The following is a 24,173-nucleotide window of genomic DNA, read 5'->3' on the forward strand; positions in this document are numbered from 1 at the left end:
CTTACCTGAGGTTCAACCCTCTCCCTCACTCCCTAGGACTGGATTTACAGCCTACTTTGCTTTTGCCGCCTCTCCAAGGGCCCAGGCTCGGGGCCACAGGTTCTAGAGATCAACGACGCTGGGCCCAAGGACTCAGCATACTTTATTTGATACATTCAGTGCTGGGGCGCTTGAGCAGGTTTCAAGGTTCATTCTTAGATTCAGTCTGGTCTTTCTAGTCCAGGCTTTGCTGGTGGAGGCTCCTGACTTCTGCCTTCCCTCGGCTCCTCCAGTCGCCATTCCCGATGCAGAATCCTTCCCCCTTCATGGGCATCGAGGCTCAGGGAAGGTGCACCCATGAGCAGTCTAGCTTGAAATGCTCTCCCATCAGATGCCCCGAGTCTGGGCCCAGAGCGGGTGCCCCGGCCTGTGTGACTGCCTGTAGGACGACCTTCCTGGGAGGCCAGGGTGTCCTCAGTGTCCTTGGCCTGCATGTGGGGGGTGGTAAGCAGATGTCTGGTGCTCTTTAAGTTCAAAGGCATCATGGCCTTCCCTGTGGAAAAGAGAAACAGGTCAGGGATCACAGGCAGCCCTTGGGCATCCCAGTCCCACAGAACATTCTACCTGCACCCACCGGAAGCAGCGGACACAGTAGAGGTCTCCGTCGCAGCCAGCACAGCGCAAGGTGGCATCCTCATTGCAGATGCAGCACCAGGGGAGCTGCTCTTCCTCAGCTTCAGGCCTGGGGGCCAGAGCCTGGGCCTTCGGGGAGCAGAGAGGGATGGGGAAGTGAGGTCCCTGAGGGGGTGTGGGGGGGCTGCTGCTGCCAGAGCAGTCAGCCGGTCAGCGGGGAGGCTGCGGAGGCCCCTCATATGTGTCTGGGGTTTTTCTCACCTGAGGCTCTGCCCTGCAGGATGTGGCCGGGGGGTGCAGTGCTGGCTCTGCCGGGATGTTAAAGCCACTTGCCTCATCCAGGGCGGCTTCTTCAGTGAGCTGTGGACAGGGCAGAGTACAGCTCCCTGCTCGTGGCCCAGGTCCTCCCCCACACCCCAAAGGTACTGTGGCCTTAGCTTCTCAACCCATCTTCCTTTATCTGTTGCCTATGGCTGCTGACACCCCATCTCAAAGGGCCAGGGGGCAGGTCTGGGTCAGGGACAGAGGGACCCCAGCTGGAACAGCAGCAGCAGAGCAACTGGCTACTGAGTCCCAGATGGAGGCAGGAAGAATGGGGCCAGGTGGGTGGTGGGACAGTGAGGTAGGGGCCGGACAAAGGGTGGCCAGTGGGTAAGGCAGGCCCACCTGCTGCAGGACTCTCTGGATGGCCGTCTCCTCATCCTCATCATCATCACTGTCTGGGAGGCGATAGTCTTGGAGGGTCACTTGAAGAGGGAGAGAGGTAGGAGCAGGGGAGGAGTGAGGCTGAGAGTTCGCCGGAGCGGCTATACTCTTGCTCCCAGGAGCTGGTTTGGTTTCCAGTGGCAGTTGGTCCAGAGCTGAGCAGTCTCTGCAGCCATTCTGATCGGGCCTCCCCGTCCCTGCTCCACCCGGCAGGGCTCGGGGTCAGGAACAGAAGGCTCTGCCCTGAAGGGACTGGGGGTCCCCTGTCCCCTGATGGCTGCCACTTTTTTCTCAGCCACTGCTTTGCTCCAGTACTTTCCTTGTGGCTCTGGGCAGAGCTCGATAGACCCCCGGGCACAGAGACCCCCCCCCCCCCCCGGCAGCCCTTTCACAGAACTTGGCCTGGGTGTGGGGGCTGCTCCCCAGATTCTACCTGTGTCAGGGTCCCGTCCCTGAAGCACAGCCAGGCGCTTGGCAAGGTCCAGGATCCGCTCTTGCCTCGTGTTCTCCTCCCGCAGCTCGACTGCTGCTTCAGCCAGCAGCCTGCTCTTCTCCCCATCCAGGGACCGGGTGGCCTGCCCCTTGGAATTAGCACTCAGGCTTCCTGGCCCACCCTGGTTGAGGTCATTCTGAATAGCGGCAGCTGGAAGGAGCAATGCAGTCAGGGAGGCAGAGATATTCCAAGATCTCTCATCAGAAGCCACTGAGCCCATTTCTCAACCTTTTATAAAAACCTGCAGAGCATCAGCTTTTTGTTCAGCACTAGCTCCCATGGTTTATATTACAAACGAAATATCAGGTGGGCTGGGATGGATGTAGTTGGAAAAAACCGCTACGATTACCAGTGTTTTATATTGGGGGGAAAATGGTCTGAGAATCAGTGCCCCAAATAATCAGGTTATGGGGAGGCCGAAGTCCAGCCAGTGTCTCTGCCTTACAGGCTGAACCAGCATTTCCAGGGAGCAGCACAGACAGGACATGGCAGGACCTGAGGTCTTATGTATAAGTGACGAGGCTGGAAGAATTTTGACAGAGTGGGTGTGGCTTTGACATGTTCCCTTTACCTCACTATCAGACCAAAAGGTTTGAAAGCAGACAGCTTTGGGTTCAAGTCCTAGCTTTGTTATTTAATGGCTGTGTGATCTTGATCAAGTTCCCTAAGCTCACCAGGCCTCAGCTGCCTCATTTATAGAATACGGATAATTAGAGTATGTACCTCACAGGATTACTGAGGATGTTCGATGAGATTGTGTCTCTAAAGCAGGGCTTCTCGATGGTGGTTCTATTGACATTTGGGGCAGGAAAATTCTTTGCTGTGGAGCTGTCCTGTGCATTACATGATGTTTTAGCGGCATCCTTAGCTTCTGCTCACTACATGCCTGTGGTACATTCCGAGTTGTGACAACTAAAAAGTCTCCAGACACTGTCAAATGGGCCACGGAGGGGAAATCATCCTTAGTTGAGAACCACTGCTTGGAAGCCTTTGAATAGCACAGTCCAATATGACTTTTATAATGATGGAAACATTCCACATCATGGATTATATTTGTGCAGTCCAAGATGGTAGCCATGAGCCACATGTGGAATTGAGCACTTGAAATGTGGCTAGTACCACTGAGGGGACAGAATGTTACATTTTATTTAATTTTAATTAAATTTAAGGAGCTTCTTCCTCCTCCTTATCATCATCATTGCAAAGAACACTCACTGAGCACTTACTACAGCCAGGCAGGGTCCTAAGAACTTATTGGATAATCTCATTTATTCCTTGAAACTTCCCCACAGGGTAGGTTTTAACACACACACGCACACACCCCTCCATTTTACAGATGAGGAACGTGAGACTTTCCCAGGATCACACAGCTGGTAAGTGGAAGGAGAGAGAATCACTGACTGATGCTAAAGTCCACACACTATCCACTAGGCTTACACTGGCTCCCATAGAAGTAAACACTCAATAAATGGTAGCTCTTATAATGTTGATTGTTCTCTGATTTACATATATTCACCTCCCAGTGGGCAGCAGAGCCTCTCCCACCTGGGGAGAAAGGAGGGCAGGTCCCTGGGGCCCAGGGGGAGAAGTTACCTGGGCTTCCTCCTTCCCAGCTCTCATCAATAGCCACTTCTGCCGTGAGCTGTGTCAGCAGATCCTGCGCCTGCTGGGCCTGGGTCCTGGTGTCTGGGGGCCGATGCGCCTGCTCAGAGGAGGGAACTCAGTGGGGATCAGGACGGGAAGCCACACCATAAGGTCCAGAGCAGTCTGTCAGTGAAGGCTGAGGAGTCCCCAAAGCTCAGGGAAAGGGGCTAATCCAGGGCCCACATAATTGAGTAGGTCTGACCATCCCCAACCAGACGGGGCCACTCTTTCCTGCCCCATCCAATCCTGCTTGTCCCTGGTTCCCTGGCCTGGCGGCAGACCTGAGGATCCGGGGGTGGGAGTCAGAGGCTTGCCAGCTCCTACGGAGTACATAAGCACACATGTACTAGGACCCCCTTCCCTCTCAAGCCACAGCACTCACCGGCTGGGGGGTCCGAGAAGGTGGAACTCTGCCCTGCAGTGCGGCAAGCCGTGCCTCCATCTCCTGGGTGGAAGGGACGGAACTCTGGGTTTCGCCCCTCAGTGCGGCTAGCCTGGCTTCTATCTCTGCCTGTGAGGGCACTGACTCTGCAATTGGCATGGGGGGAACCTGTAAGGTCCAGAGGAATCCCAGTCCCAGGAGCCCCAGATAGTGTCCTTCAGGCCAGCGGTCGCCAACCTTTCGGACCTCATGGACCACCAGTGGTCCGCAGACCACCAGCGGCGACCGCTGCTTTAGGCCGCCCTGCCTGCCCCTGCTCACTGGGCTTGTTCTCCTGGCGGAGCCGCGCTAGGCGCTCAGCGATGACTTGGTCTTGTGGGGTCAGTCCATGGCTCTGGGGAGTGCTGGACTTCTGCTTGGCTTCCAAGGCTGCCACACGCCTGGCAGGATATGAGATAAAGACTCTTGAAGAAGGCAAAAGGGAGGGGCGAAGGCACCCCCTCACTTTTCCCCATTCAAATCATTTCTAGGCATCTAGGAAGGCCTCCAATGGACAATCTTCTGTGGTCCCCATGCATGTCGGCCTGCAGCTCAACCCAGCTGCCCAGCCAGAGGGTCCAACAGAAAGGATGTGTATCAAGAACTGTTTCTGGGGAGAGGGCTCATGCGCTGCTTTCTGATCCCAAGAGGGCAGGTAGGAGCCTTCAAGTGGATAGTCTCCTGGCCCTGTGTTCATCTGATCGAGAGGCTGGGAAGAGAGTCCATCCCTGGGGCTTCCTTGCCCTTTCCCCCATCCACATTTGTCTCTGTCCCTTCAGCACTTACTTCTTATAGTTCTGAGGTGGTGACCACTTGGAGGCACTGGCAGGAGAAGATCCTCTATAGAGAAGAAATCTGGTTTCAGAAGCCCTGACATCTGCCAGTCAGTGCCCCCACCCCAAACACTTCCTGGGCGGACCTCGGGCCACAGAGCACAGGCTACCAGGGTTGGCCAGCTGCCTGCTGCCGTGGTTGGCTGAATCCTCGCCCTTGTCAGCTTCTCACCTGGTCAGGGCCTCGTGGCACTGTTTGCAGACTTTCTGTTGGGTGTTCCCGGCCCGGGGCACCGCTGCACTGAAGCTAAGGCAGCTGGAACAGAAGGCCCGGCCACAGTTCTTACAGCCAATCTACAAGAAACACGAAGCAGGGTTATCCACGTCCCAACCACCCAGGTAGGCTCCTCCCTGGCACTCTCTGAGCACCTAGACGAGAGAAGACGACACTGAAGTTATGAACAGCTGCTGAGAAGAGGATGAGGGGCGGGGACCCTAAGGCCTGGGGAGACACAAGGGTGGAGTAAAGTGATTTGTCCGTCTCCAGTCTTTTATTCAAATCAGGGAAAGCTTCATACAAAATTTCCATGCTTTCTGTAACCGGTCTTCAACTTCCTGACACCGGGGTATAGAAGACAAACAGGCAAAGCCCCTTGGTCACTGACTCCTCAACAAAGGAGAATCAGAGAAAGTGCAGAGCTCAGGCCTTCTCTGCTCCAGCAAGATGGAGGGAGGCGTGGCTCAGGATGGGACGATAACAATAGCCTCCATTTATTAAGCACTGACTGCCTGTCAGGCGCTAAGCTCAGTATTTAACATTCTTCAGCTGATTTAATCCTCAGAGTGTCTGCACACTATTTTACTCAATCCTGATGCCCAGCAGTATTGTTCCTATTTTAGGTGGGGGTCAGAGAGGTTACATGACTTGCCCAAACAAAAGTCACCCTCTGAATAAGGCATCAGAGCTCCAATGTGAACGCTGACCACCCTGCCTCCCAAACCCAGGTTTCCAAGAACTGCACGGACCTGCCTCCCTACGTGCTTCACTCACTCACCCTGTGTGGTTCCTAACTGCTAGTCACTGCTGGGGCACAGCCGGCCTGCAGTTACCAGGGGAGCTCGGGGGTCTGTGCTGGAGGGCGGAGAGGCTCTGCCGCGGAGCCCTGCGGGCAGGGGAAAGGTCCGTAACCTAACGGAGGGAACCCGGGAGGGCAGGCTGCCAGACGGCGAGGGCTCCAGAGCAGAGGGAGTAACGGGACGAGGCGTGATGGAGAGTGGGCACAGGGCGGCGGAGAAGCAGCAGGACCGAGGGGAGGAAACAGCCGGACCCTACACTCGGCAGACAGAAAAGTCTAGCTTTCCAAAGCCCACAGGAGCGCGCCTTACAGTTTACAGAGAGCTTTTCCCTCCAGCACCTCACTGGACCCACACCAACCGGCAAGCGAGGGAGTGCTAGCCCCATTTTACAGAAATGGGGACTAAGGAGCAATGGCTGAGAATCATACCTTGGAAAAGGCTGGAAGGCAGTCTATGGGCTGCAAGTCCCGTGTATTTCCCTCCACTCCGCGTTCTCCCTGGCCCTCCAGCCCACGGGGAGAGAAGGCTCACCTCCTTCTTGAAGAGGGTAAACTTGACAGCGCAGCCGTAGCACCTGCTTTCCATCCTGGCTCCCGGCGTGGCGCGGCACGGCCGGCAGAGTTGCGATCACGCCCGCGAGGTACGGGGCCCGTGGACCTTCACCCAGGTCCGCCCCTGTCCCTCACACCCACTCGCGCGAGCTTGCCACGGCCTCCCGCAGGGAAATCGCGACCGGCCATCCTGGTTGGAGAGCAACAGCGGCGGGCGCGAGGGCTGCTGGGAGTTGTAGTTCATTGACGACAGCCCGCTTCCTTCAGTGGCAATCGAGCTTAACACAGAACACGACATTTCCCAGGGGGCTAAGCGCCATTTAGCGGCTCAGGGCCGACAGTGTTCCGGAAGAGTCCCGCGCACGTTTAGACTCTTGGGAGTTGTAGTACGAATCTGGTCAGGGTTGGAACCATGTCGGTGGCCAAGGAGCTCTTACAGATGGACCTGTACGCGCTGCTAGGCATTGAGGAGAAGGCGGCGGACAAAGAGGTGAGAATGGTGGTGAGGAGGGCCGGTCCCGGGAGGTCGGGCGGCCCTTCCTGTCTTGGCGCCTAGACTGGCACCCGCTGTCCAGGTTCGGCCGGGCCCTGGGCCGGTAGCGAGCGGCGGCCTGACGGCCTCAGAAGCTGGGCTCCCAAACCATTCTAGGGCGGTCAGAGAGCCTCACGAGGAAGAAGGGGTCCCCGAGGAGAGGCTCCTCGTGCGGGATACTGTGCTCTCCCTCTGGCCCTCGTCTAGGAGAGGCTGTGGGTGAGCCTGGGAGGGAATGCTCGCCTCCTCCGTGCGCCTGCGCGGGCTCAGCCTCTCATTCCGCTTGTGCCGTGACTGCGGCTGCAGGCACTTGAGTCTCTCCTGAAGGCTGATTAACTCCGCTTCAAGCACTGGTTCTCAACCTTCTGGCCCTTTAAATACAGTGCCTCATGTGACCCAACCATAAAATTTTTTTCGCTGCTACTTCATAACTGTAATGTTGCTACTGTTATGAATCGTAATGTAAATATCTGATATGCAGGATGGTCTTAGGCGACCCCTGTGAAAGGGTCCTTCGACTGCCAAAGGGGTCGCGACCCACAGGTTGAGAACCGCTGGCTTACAGCCTAGGACGAATAAAGGCTCAAGGCGCCTCCACTCCCTCTGCACCCCCTCCTTGGGACCTATGACCCTGCCCTCTCTGTTTTCTTTTCCATCCCAGCTCATTGACTCTTTCCAGGTAGCAGGTGCTCAGGTGTTGTCCTTTCAACATGCGCTAGTGGGCCCAAAGCAGGAGGATCCTAGGGAAAGGCAGATGGCCTGAAGTTCCCCAGGAAGGTGTTTACAAAGGCGCCAGGGACTCGAACCCTGTACTGTAGTTAAGATTTCTGTTATCTAACCCTGGATCATGGTTGGTAGTTGTAGCAACGTAGGAAGGGGAGGCAGGTAATTCATCAGCTGAAAATCAATGCCTGCTTTGGCTGGGTAGGGTTAGAGCGTCCTCCAGGTACGCCGAGGCTGCCGGTGGATCCCTGGTCAGGGCACACACAAGAACCAAACCATGAATGCGGAGATGAGTGGAGCAATTCAGTGTTTCTCTAGTTCTCCCTGCCTCTCTTCCTACTTCCCTCCCTCCCTCCCTCTCTCTCAGAAACTCAGTAAATAAAAAATAAAAAAGAACATTAATGCCTATGAATGCTCCTGTACCTCCAGGCGGCCCTGCTCATTAACTGAGTGAGCTTGTAAGAGGAAACTCTAGGCAGAAAAGCAGGGGGACCCATAGGGCCCTTGGGAAGAGCTGCTGTCAACGTGCACAGAGCTGACCCCTGCAGCTGGGCTGAAATCACAAGTGGGCCATGGGGCCCTGGCCGGTTTGGGTCAATGGTTAAAGCGCTGGGCTGGGGATCAAAGGGTCTCGGGTTTGATTCCCAGTCAAGGGCATGTACTCGGTTGAGGGTTCAATCCCAGGCCCCTGTTGAGGCATGTGGGGAAAGCAACCAATCTCTCTCTCTTCCTCCCACCTCCCTCCCTTCTACTCTCTCTAAAAGAAATCAATGGAAAAGAAAATCCTTTGGTGAGGATTAAAAACAATTTTTTAAAGAAAAAAGAAGCCGAAACCGGTTTGGCTCAGTGGATAGAGCGTCGGCTTGCGGACTGAAAGGTCCCAGGTTCGATTCCGGTCAAGGGCATGTACCTGGGTTGCGGGCACATCCCCAGTAGGAGATGTGCAGGAGGCAGCTGATCGATGTTTCTCTCTCATCGATGTTTCTAACTCTCTATCTCTCTCCCTTCCTCTCTGTAAAAAATCAATAAAATATATTTAAAAAAAAAAAGAAAAAAAAAGAAAAAAGAAAAGAAATGGGCCAGGGGGATGTGTAACATCTGCTATATCTGTTTGTTAAGTCTTAAAATTTCAGTATTAGTAACGTCTAACACCCATATAACACTTACCGTGTGCTGAGCACTATTCTAAGTTCTACATTTGTACATTGTTTGTTTTTCCCCCCAAGCCACACTGTATCCAGCTTTATAAAAGATACTTTTCATAAACAATCATGGTATTTCAGGCAGGACAGGGGCAGACAATCGTTAACAGTATACAACAACTTTCCAACTCCCTTCTTCAATGAACTACCAAAATCAGAAAGCCACCGTAAAACCCAATGAAGTCTTCATCTGATGCTCTGAACAGGGAAAGTTTAGAGTGAGGGTTGACATTTCACATTAAGCCTGTTGTTTAACAACTTTTCACAAGCCGACCCTGACTTTCAGGAAATGAAATGAAAATGGCAGAGCATATCCATCTGTAGATCCACCATCTAAAGAGGAACTGCTGCTCTTTTGAGGGAGGCCCTCTCAGTGGTGACTCTGGGAAGTCCAGATGGCCCAACCGACTGGACATCAATTTTTTTGGGTCAGGTCCCCATAGGTCTCTGGGCTTACAAGAGCCAAAGTCTATGCTTAAAGTGGAGAGGGAGAAAAGGACATAAAAACGAATTTTAGTTTTCCCACATGACAAGGTGTTTGTGCCAAGATGGCTAATGTGTGTCAACATCAAGAGATCCCTCCTCTCAGGAACCAAGAGGAAGTTTCTCAAAACCAGAAGGCAAAGGTATTTCCCCCCCATGTCAGTCCAGCTTTGGAGACATTCTATTAGTACTATATGTCCTTCCCCACAAAATAACAATGAAGTGTTCTGTGTGCTAACAACATAGCTTAAAAAAAAAAAGTAAAACAAAATTCTGCATTTTTATAAAGCTTGATAAAAAAATAGTATTTCAAACTGTACAGTCACCAGAAATATACAGTTATCAAAAATGCACACACTTCACTTGGCATCTCCAGCACCTTCAGCTTTCTGTGCCTGTCTGTTTTGGTGTCTCCATTTTCTGCAGGGCTATTCCCATCTTTGCCAGCATCAGCTTTCCCCTTTTTCCCTTCGGTACCTTCTCTCCCTTCTTTGCAGGGAGGGGCCTTTTTAGGCTTGGGCTCTGGCTTTGGAGGCGCAGGTTTAGCTGATAACCTGGCGGATCTTCTCTGTGGTTCGCCCTTCACCTTGGCTTTATCTCCTTTAGCAGCCCCTTCAGCCTTTCTCTTGGGCATGATGGCGATGGTGGCAGGACGTCTGAGCAGGACGTGGGGATGCAGCAGCGCGCGGGTCTTGCTCGGTCCGGGGGTCGATCTCGTCTCCTCACACTGCTCCATTTGTCCATTGTTTAACTTGTACTTCATTAATAGTGAGAAACTACGGACATTTCACACTAGATCTAGCCAGTGTGTTGGAACCCTGAAGTTAAGAACTTTTGAGGAAGGCAGTTGGGAGTTGTTGATGTAAATATTACTCAGAGAAGTGATGTAACCAGATTTAAAAAAAAATTAAACATCGGTGTGTAGAATGGACACAAGTGGGAGGTGGGTGAGTCTGTTGTCTAACCAGAAACCAAGGTCTGATCAGACCAGTGTGGTTGGGATCCAGTTTTCACTCAAATGAGCTAAGGGATATGTGAGAACATTCTTTTAAAGGATAGCAGGTGCTTCTCCTGCCTTTTAGTAGGAGAGACACAACTGTAATACAAGGGAGAACACAGTAAGTTCCTTAAGAGGGACACAGACAAAGTGCTGTGGATGTTTGGAGTCGGCTGAGGTTGCTTCGAGTTTAGGAAAAGGGGTAGGGGAGATAGAGAAGCATTGTAAGCCTTTAAGAACCAGCGGCGTCCGGATGTGTGGGGATAAGGGGGAGGGATATTCAAGAAAAGGGAGAATGTGTAGAGTCCAATTTGTGTGGCGCAGGCCATGAAGAAAGGACGTGTGAAAGAAGATCAGCCTTGAAAAGTAGATTGGGGCCTTTTTTATGTTCTGGCTAGCTTCATGGTAATGGATATTTTTTGGCAAAGGAGACAGGCCCTGTGTCCCCTCTCCTGGGTTCAAGGCCTATCGTTTTCTAGGGGTACCTTAAGGTCTGTACAAGGAAGGCCTCCTAAACGTTGGTTGTCTGGTCAGATAGGAGTTCCTTATTTGGGGTCCACAAAAAGGTGCCAAGAACTAAATAAACCTTGGAAACCATGTGTAATTTTTGTGTGTGTATACATTTTTGAGAAGAGGTAATTCTTATCCAGAAAAGACTAAAGAAGCCTAATCTAGGCCAACCCCCTGTGTTATTGAAGTTCAGCAAGAGTGGTTAGTGACAGAATTGGGACTAGAACCTGGATCCCCTAGGTATCCAGCCCTGGTCACTGCTCCTTCCACACCGTGTCACTCGAACCCTGTCCAGAACAACACAGTTCAGTGGTAGTGATGAGCATCAACGTCTGATTTAATTTTCATTCACACCACTTCTCTGAATCGCAAATCTATACTAGTCTATCCATCTTCCTATTCTGTCTCTCCATTTGGATGTTTACAGGGATCTAAATTGTATTACATCCAAAATCGAACTCTTGAACTTCTCTTTCCAAACCTGCTCCTTCCTTGTACTTCTCTGTCCGGGTAAATGGCACCACTATCCACCCACTCAAGCTAGGAACCTGGAGTCATTCTTCATACCTCCCTATCCTTACTCCTGCCATCACTGTGTCATAATGAGTCAACCTCCCAAATAATTCTCAAACCTGTTCACTTATCTCCATCTCCACCACCAGCACTCTGCCCAAAGCCCCGTCAGCTTCCATCGAACCATTAGAGTAGCCTGTCAGCTTGTCTGCCTGCTTCCAGTCTATTCTAGTCTACTCTGTGGCACTCCTCCCATCTGTTCTCCTCACAGAAAATGGAATGATCTGGGCACTCCCTTGAAACCATATTGCACTTCTAAAATACTCAGTGGAATTTCTTACCCTTCATACAGGCCGTCCCTTCTGCCAGAAATGTTCTTTCTCTCCTCTGTTAGCCTGGGCTGCTTTTCCTTTTCTTTCAGAACTCAGCTTCGGTGGTACTTCCCCAGAGCGGCCTGCTGATTCTTCCATACCAACTGGGTCTCCTCTTTTCCAGCACTTATTTCATTTTGCAGTTATTTATGCATTTGTGTGATTATTTGTCTCGTGTCTTACTCCCCTGTATACAGTGGGGCCTTGACTTACCGAGTGTCCCGACTAACGAGTTTTTTGAGATACCAGCTGTCTCTCAGCTGATTTTTTGCATTGAGTTGGTAGAGTAATTTGAGTTAACGAGCTCCTTAACGAGCTCGGTCTCGGAACGAATTAAACTCGTAAGTCAAGGCCCCACTGTATTCAGCTGCAAGGAGCATGTCTGGTCCATCTACTTCTGTAGCAGTCCCTTGCCTCGTGACTAGCACAGAGTAGGCTCTCAACAAATACAGGGTGGGGCAAAAGTAGGTTTACAGTTGTGAGTATGTGAAAGGTATACAGAGTTTATTCTTGTATTATTATTTATTAAATATTTATTTTCCATACAAACAACTCTAAACCTACTTTTGCCTCACCCTGTATTTGTTAACGAATAAAGTAGTGTCTACAGAAACCACTGCAGCAACTTGACTTGAGAATCAGGAGACAGTCACTGTCTTTCTCATTTTAACCTTTTTTGAGTGTACAGTTCAGTGGCATTAGTACATTGACATTTTTGTGCAACCATCACCACTATCCATGTCCAGAACTTTTCTATCATCCTAAATTGAAATTCCAATCCATTAAACATTAACTCCCATTCCCTCTCCCCTTAACCCCTCCCTGGTAACTCCTCTTCTACTGTTTTTCTTATTATTTCTCTATATGAACTTCACTATTCTATGTACTTCATATAAATAAACATACAAATATCATATAATATTTGACCACTTTTGTCACTGGCTTATTTCACTTAAGATAATATTTTCTCCTTTTTTAAAAATATATTTTATTGATTTTTTACAGAGAGGAAGGGAGAGGGATAGAGAGTTAGAAACATGGATGAGAGAGAAACATCGATCAGCTGCCTCCAGCATGCCCCCCACTGGGGATCTAGCCTGCAACCCAGGCATGTGCCCTTGACCAGAATAGAACCCGGGACCCTTCAGTCCGCAGGCTAACGCTCTATCCACTGAGCCAAACCAGCTAGGACTATTTGTTTATTAATTATTGTAGTAAGTATTTGTATTATTGTCATATGAACTGTAAACCTACTTTTGCCCAACTATGTACGCATTATTATTTTCTTAAGTAATAGTAGTTTGTGAAAAAGTGAAATTACTAGCCTATAAGTCAGCAGTTCTCAACCTGTGGGTCGCCAACCTGTTGGTCGTGACTCCTTTGGGGGTTGAACGACCCTTTCACAGGGGTCGCCTAAGACCATTGGAAAACTCATATATAATTACATATTGTTTTTGTGATTAATCACTATGCTTTAATTATGTTCAATTTGTAACAATGAAAATACATCCTACATATCAGATATTTACATGACGATTCATAACAGTAGCAAAATTACAGTTATGAAGTAGCAACAAAAATAATTTTATGGTTGGGGGTCACCACAACATGAGGAACTGTATTAAAGGGTCGCGGCATTAGGAAGGTTGAGAACCACTGCTATAAGTAAATATACTTAAAAGCTATTTCTTTTTTTTTCTTTCTTTCTTTCTTTATTGAATTTATTGGGGTGACATTGGTTCATAAAATTATATAGATTTCAGCTGTACAATTCTATAATACATCATTTAAATATTATATTGTGTGTGTTTAAAATATTCTTTTTACATCTTTTTCTAATTTTTTAATTTTTGTTAATTTTCACCCAAGGAAATTTTGTCATTGATTTTTAGAGAGATTAGAAGATAGTGGGAGAGACAGAGAGACACATCGATTGGCTGCCTCCTGCATGTGCCCCGACCAGAACTGGGGATTGACCCTGCAACTGAAGTACTTGCCCTTGACTGGAATTGAATTCGGGACCCTTCATTCTGTTGGCCGATGCTCTATCCACCGAGCAGAACCAGCTTCTTTGTGTGTTTTTTTAAATATATATTTTTATTGATTTCAGAGAGGAAAGGAGAGGGAGAGATAGAAGCATCAATGATGAGAGACAATCATTGATTGGCTGCCTCCTGCACGCCCCCCATGGGGATGGAGCCCACAGTCCAGGCATGTACCCTGACTGGGAATCGAACGGTGACCTCCTGGTTCATAGGTTGATGCTGAACCACTGAGCACACTGGCCGGTTGAGTTTTGTAGTTTTTTGGGGGTTTTTTCTTAATCCTTTCACCTTTTTCACCCAGCCTCCCAATCCACCACCCCGCCAACAGCTGTCAGTCTATGGACTCTATGAGTCTGTTTCTGTTTCTATTTTATTAGTTTATTTTGTTCATTAGATTCTACCTGGTGAAATCATAATGGTATTTGTCTTTCTCTGACTGGCTTATTTCAATTAGCATAACACTCTCCAGGTCCGTCCATGAAGTCGCATTTCTGACTGGTCCTTTTTTATGCTGTTGTAGTTCTGAGTTCCTTGTAGTATTCACTAAGATTCTTGAGCATCTTTATAACCATTTTTGGAACTCTATATCTGAGCATTTGCCCCCTTTCATTTAGCTCTTTTGCTGGAGATTTCTCCTGTTCTTTCATTTGGAGCATGTTTCTTTGTCTTCCTCATTGGGCTGCCTGGTTTTTTCTATGTATTAATAAAATCTGCTATGATTCCCCGTCTTTGTAGGGTGGCTCTTTGTAGTAGGTGTCCCTTGGAACCCAGGGGCATTGTCTCTTTGGTCACCTGAGCTGGGTGCTCTGTGAATGTCCCTTGTGTGGGCTGTGTGGGCCCTTTTGTTGTAATTGAAACTTGGTTGTTATTGGTCTGTTTGTGTGTCAGCTCAACCCTCAGGCTGGCTGACTGTGAGGATCAACCCCAACCACAGTGTATGAGCTGCTGTACGTATGAAGCAGAATTCTTAGCTGGGTCTGATGCCTGCCAAGGTTTCCCTTTGTATATGCCGCTTATGAAGCTAATTAGATCCTGCTCTGATGTTGATTGAAGCTGGCCTCTGGGTGTGTTCTGGGGCCTCTTGGGAGGGACTCTGGTAGGTAGGCAGGTATCTTTGACAAGGAACACTCATGGAGGAGGTGAATATGATTTTGATGTCTTTGCAGAGGAGCTGTAACAGAGAAGGCTACACAAGAGGAAGCTATTTTGAAGGCTATATTGCTAGGTATTCAACATCGAGTTTCAGGTATAATAAATCTTGGTCCCTTGTTGTATAAACATAATCAAGAATCTTGCAGTTAGATTTTCTTCTAAAATCAAATAATTAAAATCCTCCTTACTGACAATCCCTGCTCCGCTGCAGTTGCCATCACTGTCCTCCTCCCCTCCCTTAGCCCCTCTAAAAGGTCTTTCAAAATTATCTTTCAGAAAGGTACACTCCCAGCCATTAAGTATTAGATCGTCCATCTCTCTGCTGGGCGTCCCCACCCTGATTCTTAAAATCAGCATGCTGTGTGCCCAGTACCTTGCCCAGAACAGGCTCGCTCTCTCTCTCTCTCTCTCTCTCTCTCTCTCTCTCTCTCTCTTTCTCTCTCTCTCTCTCTCTCTCCTGCTACCTTTTGGTTTCCTTTTCCTTTCCCCATGAGTACTTTAGATGCGGTTAGCAACTTTTCTCACAAACACCATTTGATTCCACAAACTTTTAAGTGACTACCGTGTGTCCATCCCACATGGTGCTAGGGGTACAAATGTGAAGAGAATATCCCTGTAGGGTCACCCCAGCTTGTCTGTTTCCACTTTCCCTGTCTCTTGCTCCTGTGGCTCATCATTTTGAAATGCAAGGGTCATAGTTGATAATTCTACAAAATGGAGTTTTCTAATCAGATGATAATTTCCTAGAGAAGTGGTGTAGAAAATAACAGTGTTTATAACTAATCTTAACAAGTAAGGCCAGGAATGGTTGCTTTGTACATCAACTGTTTTGAGAATGGATGGGACTCATAATACAGATCACTAAGCAATGTTGGCAGTTGTAAATATCTATAATAATAAAAGCATAATGTGCAAATTGACCATACGGCCGAACAGCAGAACGACCGTCTGGATGACCTTCTGGATGACCTTCTGGGCGGAGCCGGGGCTACAAGGGCCGAGTCAGCCGGGGCTGTGAGGGCCTACCCTTGCACAAATTTTGTGCATTGGGCCTCTAGTGCCTTTATAATAGCCATTGTACTGACTACCAGTGATAGTTAAGAAAGTGGACTTTGGAGTCAGACTGCCTGAATATGAATCCCATGACTTACCTAGTTTGTTACCTTAAGCAAAAAAGAAAAAGGAAAAGGAAAAAAAAAAAAAAAAATATATATATATATATATATATATATATATCCCCCCCCACAAAACAAGCAGCATTTATTGTAGTATTACAAAACACTTTCCATTTTGGCAATATATTTTTTTAATATATTTTTATTGATTTCAGAGAGGAAGAGAGTGGGCGGGGGGGGAGAAACAACATCAATGATGAGAGAGAATCATTGATTGGCTGCCACTTGCAAGCCCCCTATTTGAGGATCAGCCCACAACCTGGGCATGTGCCCTTGACCGAAATTGAACCCGGGACCCTTCAGTCCACAGGCCAACGCTCTATCCTCTGAGCCAAACCGTCTAGGGCTCCATTTTGGCAATATTTTACAACACACTTAGCTTCAAGGGTTGGGAAGGAGAAAGCTGGAAATTAAAGAAGGAAATTTCAATGGACATTACTAAAAGAAAAACTGTCCCAGCCCTCCCCTCCAAATAAAATTTCACATGCCACTTCATTTCATTACCCAAGAAGAGGCAAGATGAAAGAAGCAAGCAAAACTCGGGCAATTTCACTATGGATCATGTCAGAGACAAAGGAACATTCAAAACAGTCAATACGGTCAGTTGCGCTGATCATTTCTGTAGTCATTTCTTCCTCTCATTTTCCCTCCATAGCCACCTTGGTCTCTTCCATAGCTTTCATTACTCCTGTCTCCACCATAATCACTTCTCTCTCCACCATAGCTGCCTCGATCTCTACCTCAGCCCCCACAACCTCTATAGCCTCTCTCTCCACCATAGCCTCTTCCCCAGAAATCTCCTCCTGAGGGACAAGCATCCTCTGGTCTGGGCTCATGGCACTGATTGCAGGAATTTCGTCAAACAAAGTTCATATTTCCACATGACTGATTAGGGCAAACCCAGTCCCCACTTTTGGAGTCTCCACCTCTCCCTGAAAGCCTCCGTGACCTCTCTAGCCCCCATGGCCTTGCCACCCACTTCCACTTCTACCTTCTCTCATAAATTCAGGCCTTCCGCCCTAACCGGTTTGGCTCAGTGGATAGAGCGTCGGCCTGCGGACTGAAAGGTCCCGGATTCGATTCCGGTCAAGGGCATGTACCTGGGTTGCGGGCACATCCCCAGTAGGAGATGTGCAGGAGGCAGCTGGTTGATGTTTCTCTCTCATCAATGTTTCTTTTTTTTTTTAACTGAATAGCAAATAGTTTATTAGTAAGTACATGGTTTCAGTGGCAATAATAACTTTACTTGAACAGGAGGCAATAATCAAATCAAAAGAATAAATGTTGGCTAATCATCAGAAAATCTGTGGCCATTAGGGCTATCACGTAGAAATCCAAAATCACTCAGAGGCCAAATCTTAAAGAAGATCCGTCCTCTTATTAGTCCATATGGAATAGGTCCATAGGACCTGGAATCTGTAGAATTCTGTAAATTATCACCTTCTAACCAAACATGGCCCATTGGCACATAACTATGGCTTTTAAAGAAACTTGATGAACTACTGGTGAGCATTTTGTCTCCTTCCAAACCAGTTACTCTTTTTTTTTTTTTTTTTTTATTTTATTGATTTTTTTACAGAGAGGAAGGGAGAGAAAGTTAGAAACATCAATCAGCTGCCTCCTGCACACCCCCTACTGGGGATGTGCCCGCAACCAAGGTACATGCCCTTGACCGGAATCGAACCTGGGACCTTTCAGTCCGCAGGCCGGCGCTCTATCCACTGAGCCAAACCGGTTAGGGCCCAATTACTCTTTTACAAATATTTGATTTTGGATCACTTGGACTTTTTGCAATCACAATATCACCTCTTTGGATACCATAAAAATGTCGACTAAGATTTTCTGCAAAGACAATATCTGCATTTTGAATCGTAGGCTCCATTGATGGTCCAGAACACATGACAACACCACCAACATATTCAAAAGCACAATGTGCTATACAGCCATACTGAATAGTATAGCCAACAAGTCGAAAGGTTTTCCCCAGAACACCACGAAGCATAGTTCTATGTAGACTCTGTCACCATTGGCCTGCATAGATCTGTTCTACAATATATTCAAAGTTTAGAGTTGTTGCAGGGCTTCCAGGAAAGAAAAAGCATCTAACGCATCTCAAAGCATATGTGGGTGACCCATGGTTTCAGGATTTCTCTTGCCCCAAAGAACCCCGGAAGGCGTCATCAATGTTTCTAACTCTCTATCCCTCTCCCTTTCTCTCTGTAAAAAATCAATAAAATATATTTATAAATAAATAAATAAATAAATAAATAAATAAATAAATAAATAAATAAATTCAGGTCTTCTGGTGGCAAAGGACACTTTAATGATGTGACCATGGAATTCTCTTCCATCAAACCAGTTAATGGCTGCCTTAGCTGAGAGTTATCAAATACTCTGTTGTCTCCCCTTTTGGCTTCCCTGTTTCCTTGTCTGTGTACAGATTTATCATCCATTCAGTTCTTCTTTTTTGTCTTGATAATTCCTATTCATTTAAAGAACTTCCCTACTTGATCTGTAGATACACCCTCCCCAAGACCTTGCCCAGAGATTGTGTTTGTTATCTGAATCAAATTCTTAATAAGCACTTGGTCTGGGTCCATAATCCCTGTGACCATCAAAATTTTTGAAGCCACTGCAGTAATCAACACCTGATCCTGTCATAGGACTTCTTTCATCCTTATCATATCTCCCACGCCCTCTGCCTATTCCCTGTGACCCACCGTATCCCCTATTATCTTCTCTATACCTACTCACATCACAACAGTCATCTTGTGTGTGGTGGCTGTAATTTTTCCTTTGTGAATGGTAAGACTACTGGTTTTGATTATAGGAATCATGCTGCTGATCATAACCAGACTGTTAAGCAAATATTTAACCTCTGTGTGCCTTGGCTTTCCCATCTGCAAAATGGGAATGATGGCAGTTCCTCCAAGCCAGCATTGCTGTGAACCTTGGTCCAGGTAAAGCACTTAGCCCAGGGCCTGGTGCAGGGTACATGCCTACTACAGGTTAGCTCTTGCTGTTATCATTGTTTTCCACCTTCCTTACACTGTGAGTGCTGAAGTCAAATGCATGCTGCCCACAGCTCATGTCTGAGTTGTACTCTACCCCTTGCCCCTCTCACTCATTCCAGTCCTGACAGATCAGTGCTGATTCACCCAGCACTACACCAGTGCTTAATGTCTGAGGCAGTGGTCAGGGTAGAAAGGAGGTGGGGAATCACAACCAAGTTGAGAATCAGCAGGGTCAACTGTTCAGTTCAAATCTACAAATGAATGGAGCATGTCACCATGAACAAGTACCTTGTGGGTCTTGTAGGGTTGAATAAGACATACTTCTGCTTTCTGACAGCTCACACAGTATAGTAAGCAATGAACTATGAGGTAGAGTGCAGGAGGTTCAATGAAAGTATATAAGGAAAATGTAGGAATAAAAAGGAAGACACTGCTCATATGATTTGCAGGATCAGGGAAGATATCCTTCAGGAGGTGTGTTTGTGCAAGGCCTTGAGGAGAGAAAAGACTATATCACAGCAGGGTTAAAAGGGATCCTTTACTCTCTTTATTTTATAGACACGAGGATGGAGGTCCAGAGAGGTTATGGAACTTGCCAGAGGTCACCCAGTGAGTGAGCATCAGGCCAGACTGGAGCCCCAGTTTAATATTCTCTCCACTTCTCTGCAGCTGACACGTGAATTTCTCTCCTGTCCATAGCAGCCTCGCCTTTCATTTGAAGCCCTTCGAAGGCTTCAAACTCACTGTATCTTGGCAGGTATTACTTGGTGAAGCCAGCTTGAAATGAGTTTTGATCAACTTTTCGAAGACTCAAATTTTAAGTGTATTTACCAGGAAAACTACCATGGAAACTTAATATTGACATTTGGTGGGGGGGTTATATTTTATTACTGCTTTAAGAAAAAGGCTGTTTTACCTGTATGCTAGCTAATACCTTTCCTTAAACGACGTATTCCTGTTATACCCGAGAATATGACCCACTGACATTGTTTCTTACAGATTTAAGAAGAGTTGAGTTTTTGAGGACAGACAGGGGCTTGAAGGAACAGCATGAGCACGAAGACGTAGAAGTAAAAGTACTTGGCATGACAAGGAATGGGGCATTGCTTAGGTTCTTTAAGGATATGGCAGGAGATGAATCTGAAAAATGTGGTGTCTTTGGACCTCTAGGTTCTAGTGTGGTTGGACCTGATTCTGTGGGCATCTGGGGCCATTTCTGCATTTGAGGTCACTGACTTGGTCACTGTCTCTGAGAGGGGCCTCTGACCAGAAGAGCCACTGAGTCCTTGAGGTTGGGCACCGAGCCTGGTTTCACTTGATGATGGTCGTTTGTTCACCAAGGGCCTGGATGGTAACTCACTCCTGGGTTAGTTGTCTGGCTGAAGCTCTGGGTTTTTGAAGTTACTTGGCTGCCTGTTAAATCAAATGGAATGATTCATTTGTGTTTGTAAGCTCTTCATTAGCATTCAAGATAATACCTCTCATTTATATGACACCAAATTGCTTTCACATAAATTAATCTCATTTGATGTGATCTCCAAAACAAGCCTGTGAGGTAGGCAATGACCATTAGCTCCAATTTATAGGTGAGAAGATGAAGAGTTTAATGGATTTGCCCAGCGTAGGGTGGCTAGTAAATGCAGAGCATCTGCCCAAACCCGAATTTTCTCCTCTCTCAGAACTTTTCCCATGACCCACACTTCAGGAGCAGTTAGGGCAATAAAAGACCGGTTTGTGGGCCTCAGAGAGCCTTGGGAGTCCCAACAGTGACACGGATGGAGATTTGACTAAATAAAGCTGCCCAGCCTGGCTGACCCCAACAGGTATTGAACTGGTCTGGAAAGTTGGATGAATATGTGTCAAAATTTGCATTAAAACTATCACAGCAGAGTTTCTATTTCAACTGAGGCAGTACTAAAAGTATTCTCCATTCGCATAGCTGCTTCTCTATTTTTGCTGTTTCTGAGTACTGTTATTTAATTAATATTTTTTTCTTTAAGTTGGCACACTGCTTTTTACTAATATAGATTTGTTTATAAAGGAAACTAGTACATTAAAGGAAAAAAGAAATGAATGAGATGTAGGAAGTATCAGGGCCCAGAGAGAAGGAGTTGTACGCTCCGGAGAGGGTGGAGTTGAGGGTGAGAGCAGGCAGCCGGGAGAGGTGAGGGGCAGCCAGACCCAGGATATCTGATAGACCTGCGGGGTGAGAATCTCTAACCTGAGATAAGAAGGTGGGCAAGGATTTTGGAGTCTGAGCCTGATATAGGGGACTTAGGGTAAGGGTGGGAGAGTCTAGGCGGGGCCTGAGAGAAGGGGGTATCTGAAGAAGGGGAGGGAGGAGAGAAACTGGAGGAGGAGAAGGAGGAGGAAGAGAATGGCAGTAGACTGGGCTCCGGGTGAATTGCTCATTTGGGGAAGTGGGGCCGAGAAGGAGGGCAGGGCAGATTGAGGCCCAGGAGAGAGTGCTGGGAGGGCTAAGGGAAGGAGGAGCCCAGAGGTGAGGACCTGAGACATGGGAGGAGCTGAAGAGGGACCTCAGAGATGGGCCGAGGAGCCAGATCCCAAAGGGTGCGTGGTCCCAGTCGGTGCAGGCTGCATAGGCCACTACACCGAGTCTGACGATGGGTATGGTAGCAACCTGAGGGAGATGGTGTGAGGTCCAGGTCCCCCCAGAATCATCCTGGTACCACCAGCAGGCCCACATTTTGGGAGTGTTGAGCTGAGGGTGCTGGCCTGGGGGTTGGCTGGTACCTTGCTTGCACTGAGGCTTATGAGCAGTCCATAGTTTCTGTAGTGACCAGGCATTTAGGAATTTCTCGGTAGAGCGTGGGCCACAGCTATAAGGAATGAAAGGGATCAATCTTTTAGGCAGAGCAGACTTCTAGATAAATGCCCAGAACTCTGTGGTTTACTTCCTGCCTCTGGCATCAGGCAGTCATACCACCTCTGGTATTCCTGGGGCTGTCTGCCTCTCCCAGGCCTGGGGAGAAATCACTGCTGGGCATTGATTACTGGGTCCCATTCCTGGAACCCAGTCTTTCCAGCTGATTCACTGAGGTGGTTTGTTCAATCAGTGCCTGTGGTCACACTGAGTAGCCTCCTGTGTGTTCTCCCCATCTGAGTCCTGTCTCTAAATCTCCATATCTGACTCCCGTTTGAGTCTGGCTTTTGAGAACTGGTCCCTATTACTTGTACCACTTCCTTATCTGGCTCCAAGTTTTATTATAAGAAAGAGCTGTAGCCTTTTAAAAAACAATGATCCCCTCTTTGTAGGGCACCTTTTTTTAAGTTAATTATGGCTATTTTATGTTTATTGGACCCCTTAGTGCCTTGCTTTTTTGGGTAAATCATGAGTTCATTTCCCTAAAGAGGTGAAACTGTAGGCGGGTGGATTGTCAGAGGCCCCAGCTCAAAGCCCGTTGGAGATGACAGGAGCCCCTGCTCCCCGTCCCCTCTCCTGCTCTGGGCTCAGGTTGCTGCAAGTGGTGGAACCAGTTATGAAGACTCCAGGAAGGGCTGGGTGGCTGTTAATTCGTGACTCATTCTTCTCCTCTGTAATGTGGGCTCTGGGGAGATGACATTTTAGTTCTCACAGTGGTTCTGGCAGTCTGCTGTAGTGATTTCTTCCCTTTTCCAGACGTGACTTCTCAAGAGGAGGTGTTAGGTAGAAGGGGAAGTTGTGAAAAAGTGGTAAGGTCTCCTAGGGTCGGGGCAGCACCCACTTCCTTCTACTCCTCAGTGGGCCTGAACTAATTGACATAGTTGAGGCTTTCTAATTGTGTTTTGGTTGAGAACAAATGAATGTTTCCCCCTTTCGTTCAATAGGTATTTATTGTGTGCTCACTAAGTGCCAGGTGGTGTTCAGTGCACTGTTCTGGGCCCTGCCCCCTAAAGTGCATTCCCTTTATAAGGGGAACCCCCATAATTTCTTATACCTGTATGCTCTCATATGAGGTACAATTATGACCAAGTTGTATATTTTTCCAGACCATACCAGAAAAAAACTGCAGATTCCAGGGAAGTGCTGGCATCTGGCATAGTCTAGTAGAGGCTGATTAGGGAAGAGAAAGAAAAACTATAAAAAGAGTCGAATCGCCGTAACCGGTTTGGCTCAGTGGATGGAGCGTCGGCCTGTGGACTGAAAGGTCCCAGGTTCGATTCCAGTCAAGGGCATGTACCTTGGTTGTGGGTGCATCCTCAGTGGGGGGTGTGCAGGAGGCAGCTGATCGATGTTTCTCTCTCATCGATGTTTCTGGCTCTCTGTCCTTCTCCCTTCCTCCCTGTAAAAAATCAATAAAATATATTTTTTTTAAAAAAGAGTCGAATTTAAGATCATTACCACCTACGCGTAGGAAAAGCCTGACTCTGCCCTCAGTAGCATCTGAATGTGCTGTTACTGTTCAGTAGTTTATGTTTTGGATGATGATCCTGAGACATGAAAGACAGATTAAGCTCAAGTATGCCCTAGGATGGAGACGGGGAGGGGTAGGCAGTAACATTTTAGAAAGACATCAGGAGAAAGGCCACACACACTTCTGCAAAGTGGACTTTAAAGTCCTCATAGGGCTTATGCTCATCTGAGATCTTTGTCGCCCTGGGACTGGGCCTTGGAGACAGCCTCGTTCTCTGAAAACCTTGGTCTGGTCAGGAGGCATTGGGTGGAAGTCTCTCACTGTCACCCAGCTCCTCCCTTTGAGGCCTCAGGAAATGCAAATGAATGTTTCCTAGTGTTAAGGAGACCAGAGGACTTAGGGGAAACCTAGAGGTAAAGAAGGAAACTGCAAGTGTTAAGACAATGCAGTAGCCTTTGGCAACTTCCTGTGGCTACTTCAACCCTGCCTAAGAGAGCCCAGCACCTGCAAAACCCAGTTTCATAGAGGAGCCACGAAACCCCGATGCCTGGAATAGGCAGTTCTATCCTTATCCCACATCATTCCACACCAGGTCCCTCTATTTCTTTGTTCTTCTGAACGTTCCTTTTCCTTCCCAGCTTTATCAGAGTTCAGAGTTCAGAAAAATATTGTTGCATTCTTTTGCCCTGAATCTAGTTTCTTCAGTTGCTCATAAGGTAGGCTTATCTATACTAATAAAAGGGTAATATGCTAATTAGACCGTGAGACTTTTCGGATGTCCTTCTGGACAAAGCTATGGTGGCAGGGCCGAGGCAGAGGTGGTTG

General features: G+C 47.9%; 3 protein-coding genes and 2 pseudogenes across 6 annotated transcripts in view; 1 reads left to right on the plus strand and 4 right to left on the minus strand.

Moving 5' to 3' along the window:
* Positions 1-123: 123 nt before the first annotated feature.
* ZFYVE19 (zinc finger FYVE-type containing 19) lies at positions 124-6,635 on the minus strand. The gene is made up of 11 exons (XM_081113002.1): positions 6,257-6,635; positions 4,881-5,002; positions 4,662-4,715; positions 4,158-4,276; positions 3,837-3,982; positions 3,404-3,512; positions 1,751-1,960; positions 1,279-1,358; positions 874-972; positions 614-741; positions 124-532 (listed from the first exon to the last, which is right to left on the minus strand). Exons 1-11 carry the CDS (start codon positions 6,308-6,310, stop codon positions 454-456), a joined length of 1,200 nt encoding a protein of 399 aa, XP_080969128.1. The 5' UTR covers positions 6,311-6,635; the 3' UTR covers positions 124-453.
* The window catches only part of DNAJC17 (DnaJ heat shock protein family (Hsp40) member C17), a 43,532-nt gene continuing 25,950 nt past the window's right edge, over positions 6,592-24,173 (plus strand). Inside the window, exons 1-2 of one of the 2 annotated variants that reach the window (XM_081113024.1) lie at positions 6,659-6,766; positions 19,552-19,602. In XM_081113024.1, coding sequence (XP_080969150.1) covers positions 6,689-6,766; positions 19,552-19,602 — 129 coding nt within the window. In that variant the 5' untranslated portion in view covers positions 6,659-6,688. Of the gene's footprint in view, positions 6,767-19,551; positions 19,603-24,173 lie in introns of both variants that reach the window. The other variant, XM_081113025.1, reaches the window with a different exon arrangement.
* On the minus strand, positions 9,576-9,891 carry LOC308534555 (non-histone chromosomal protein HMG-17-like; annotated as a pseudogene). Its single transcript has one exon. The product of its transcript is annotated as a non-histone chromosomal protein HMG-17-like (transcript).
* Positions 16,554-19,069, minus strand: LOC308527583 (TATA-binding protein-associated factor 2N-like; annotated as a pseudogene). Its single transcript has 3 exons — positions 19,028-19,069; positions 18,269-18,835; positions 16,554-16,980 (listed from the first exon to the last, which is right to left on the minus strand). The product of its transcript is annotated as a TATA-binding protein-associated factor 2N-like (transcript).
* LOC308534573 (mitochondrial inner membrane protease subunit 1-like) lies at positions 17,175-18,006 on the minus strand. Its single transcript, XM_081113112.1, has 2 exons — positions 17,730-18,006; positions 17,175-17,516 (listed from the first exon to the last, which is right to left on the minus strand). Exons 1-2 carry the CDS (start codon positions 17,979-17,981, stop codon positions 17,268-17,270), a joined length of 501 nt encoding a protein of 166 aa, XP_080969238.1. The 5' UTR covers positions 17,982-18,006; the 3' UTR covers positions 17,175-17,267.

Source organism: Myotis nattereri (genome assembly GCF_964212035.1).
Source record: "Myotis nattereri genome assembly, chromosome: 1".
Lineage (NCBI taxonomy): Eukaryota > Metazoa > Chordata > Mammalia > Chiroptera > Vespertilionidae > Myotis > Myotis nattereri.

What these genes read in the sequence shown, in the direction of transcription:
- ZFYVE19 (XM_081113002.1), bottom strand. Translation starts at nt 6,310, where the DNA reads ATGGAAAGCAGGTGCTACGGCTGCGCTGTCAAGTTTACCCTCTTCAAG. An exon ending in TTACCCTCTTCAAGAAGGAG is followed by an intron (nt 5,003 to 6,256) that starts GTGAGCCTTCTC and finishes TGTTTCTTGTAG; the next exon opens with ATTGGCTGTAAGAACTGTGG. An exon ending in TCCAGAGAGTCCTGCAGCAG is followed by an intron (nt 973 to 1,278) that starts GTGGGCCTGCCT and finishes CCCTGTCCACAG; the next exon opens with CTCACTGAAGAAGCCGCCCT.
- LOC308534573 (XM_081113112.1), bottom strand. Translation starts at nt 17,981, where the DNA reads ATGCTTCGTGGTGTTCTGGGGAAAACCTTTCGACTTGTTGGCTATACT. An exon ending in AATCAAATATTTGTAAAAGA is followed by an intron (nt 17,517 to 17,729) that starts GTAATTGGGCCC and finishes AAAAAAAAAAGA; the next exon opens with GTAACTGGTTTGGAAGGAGA.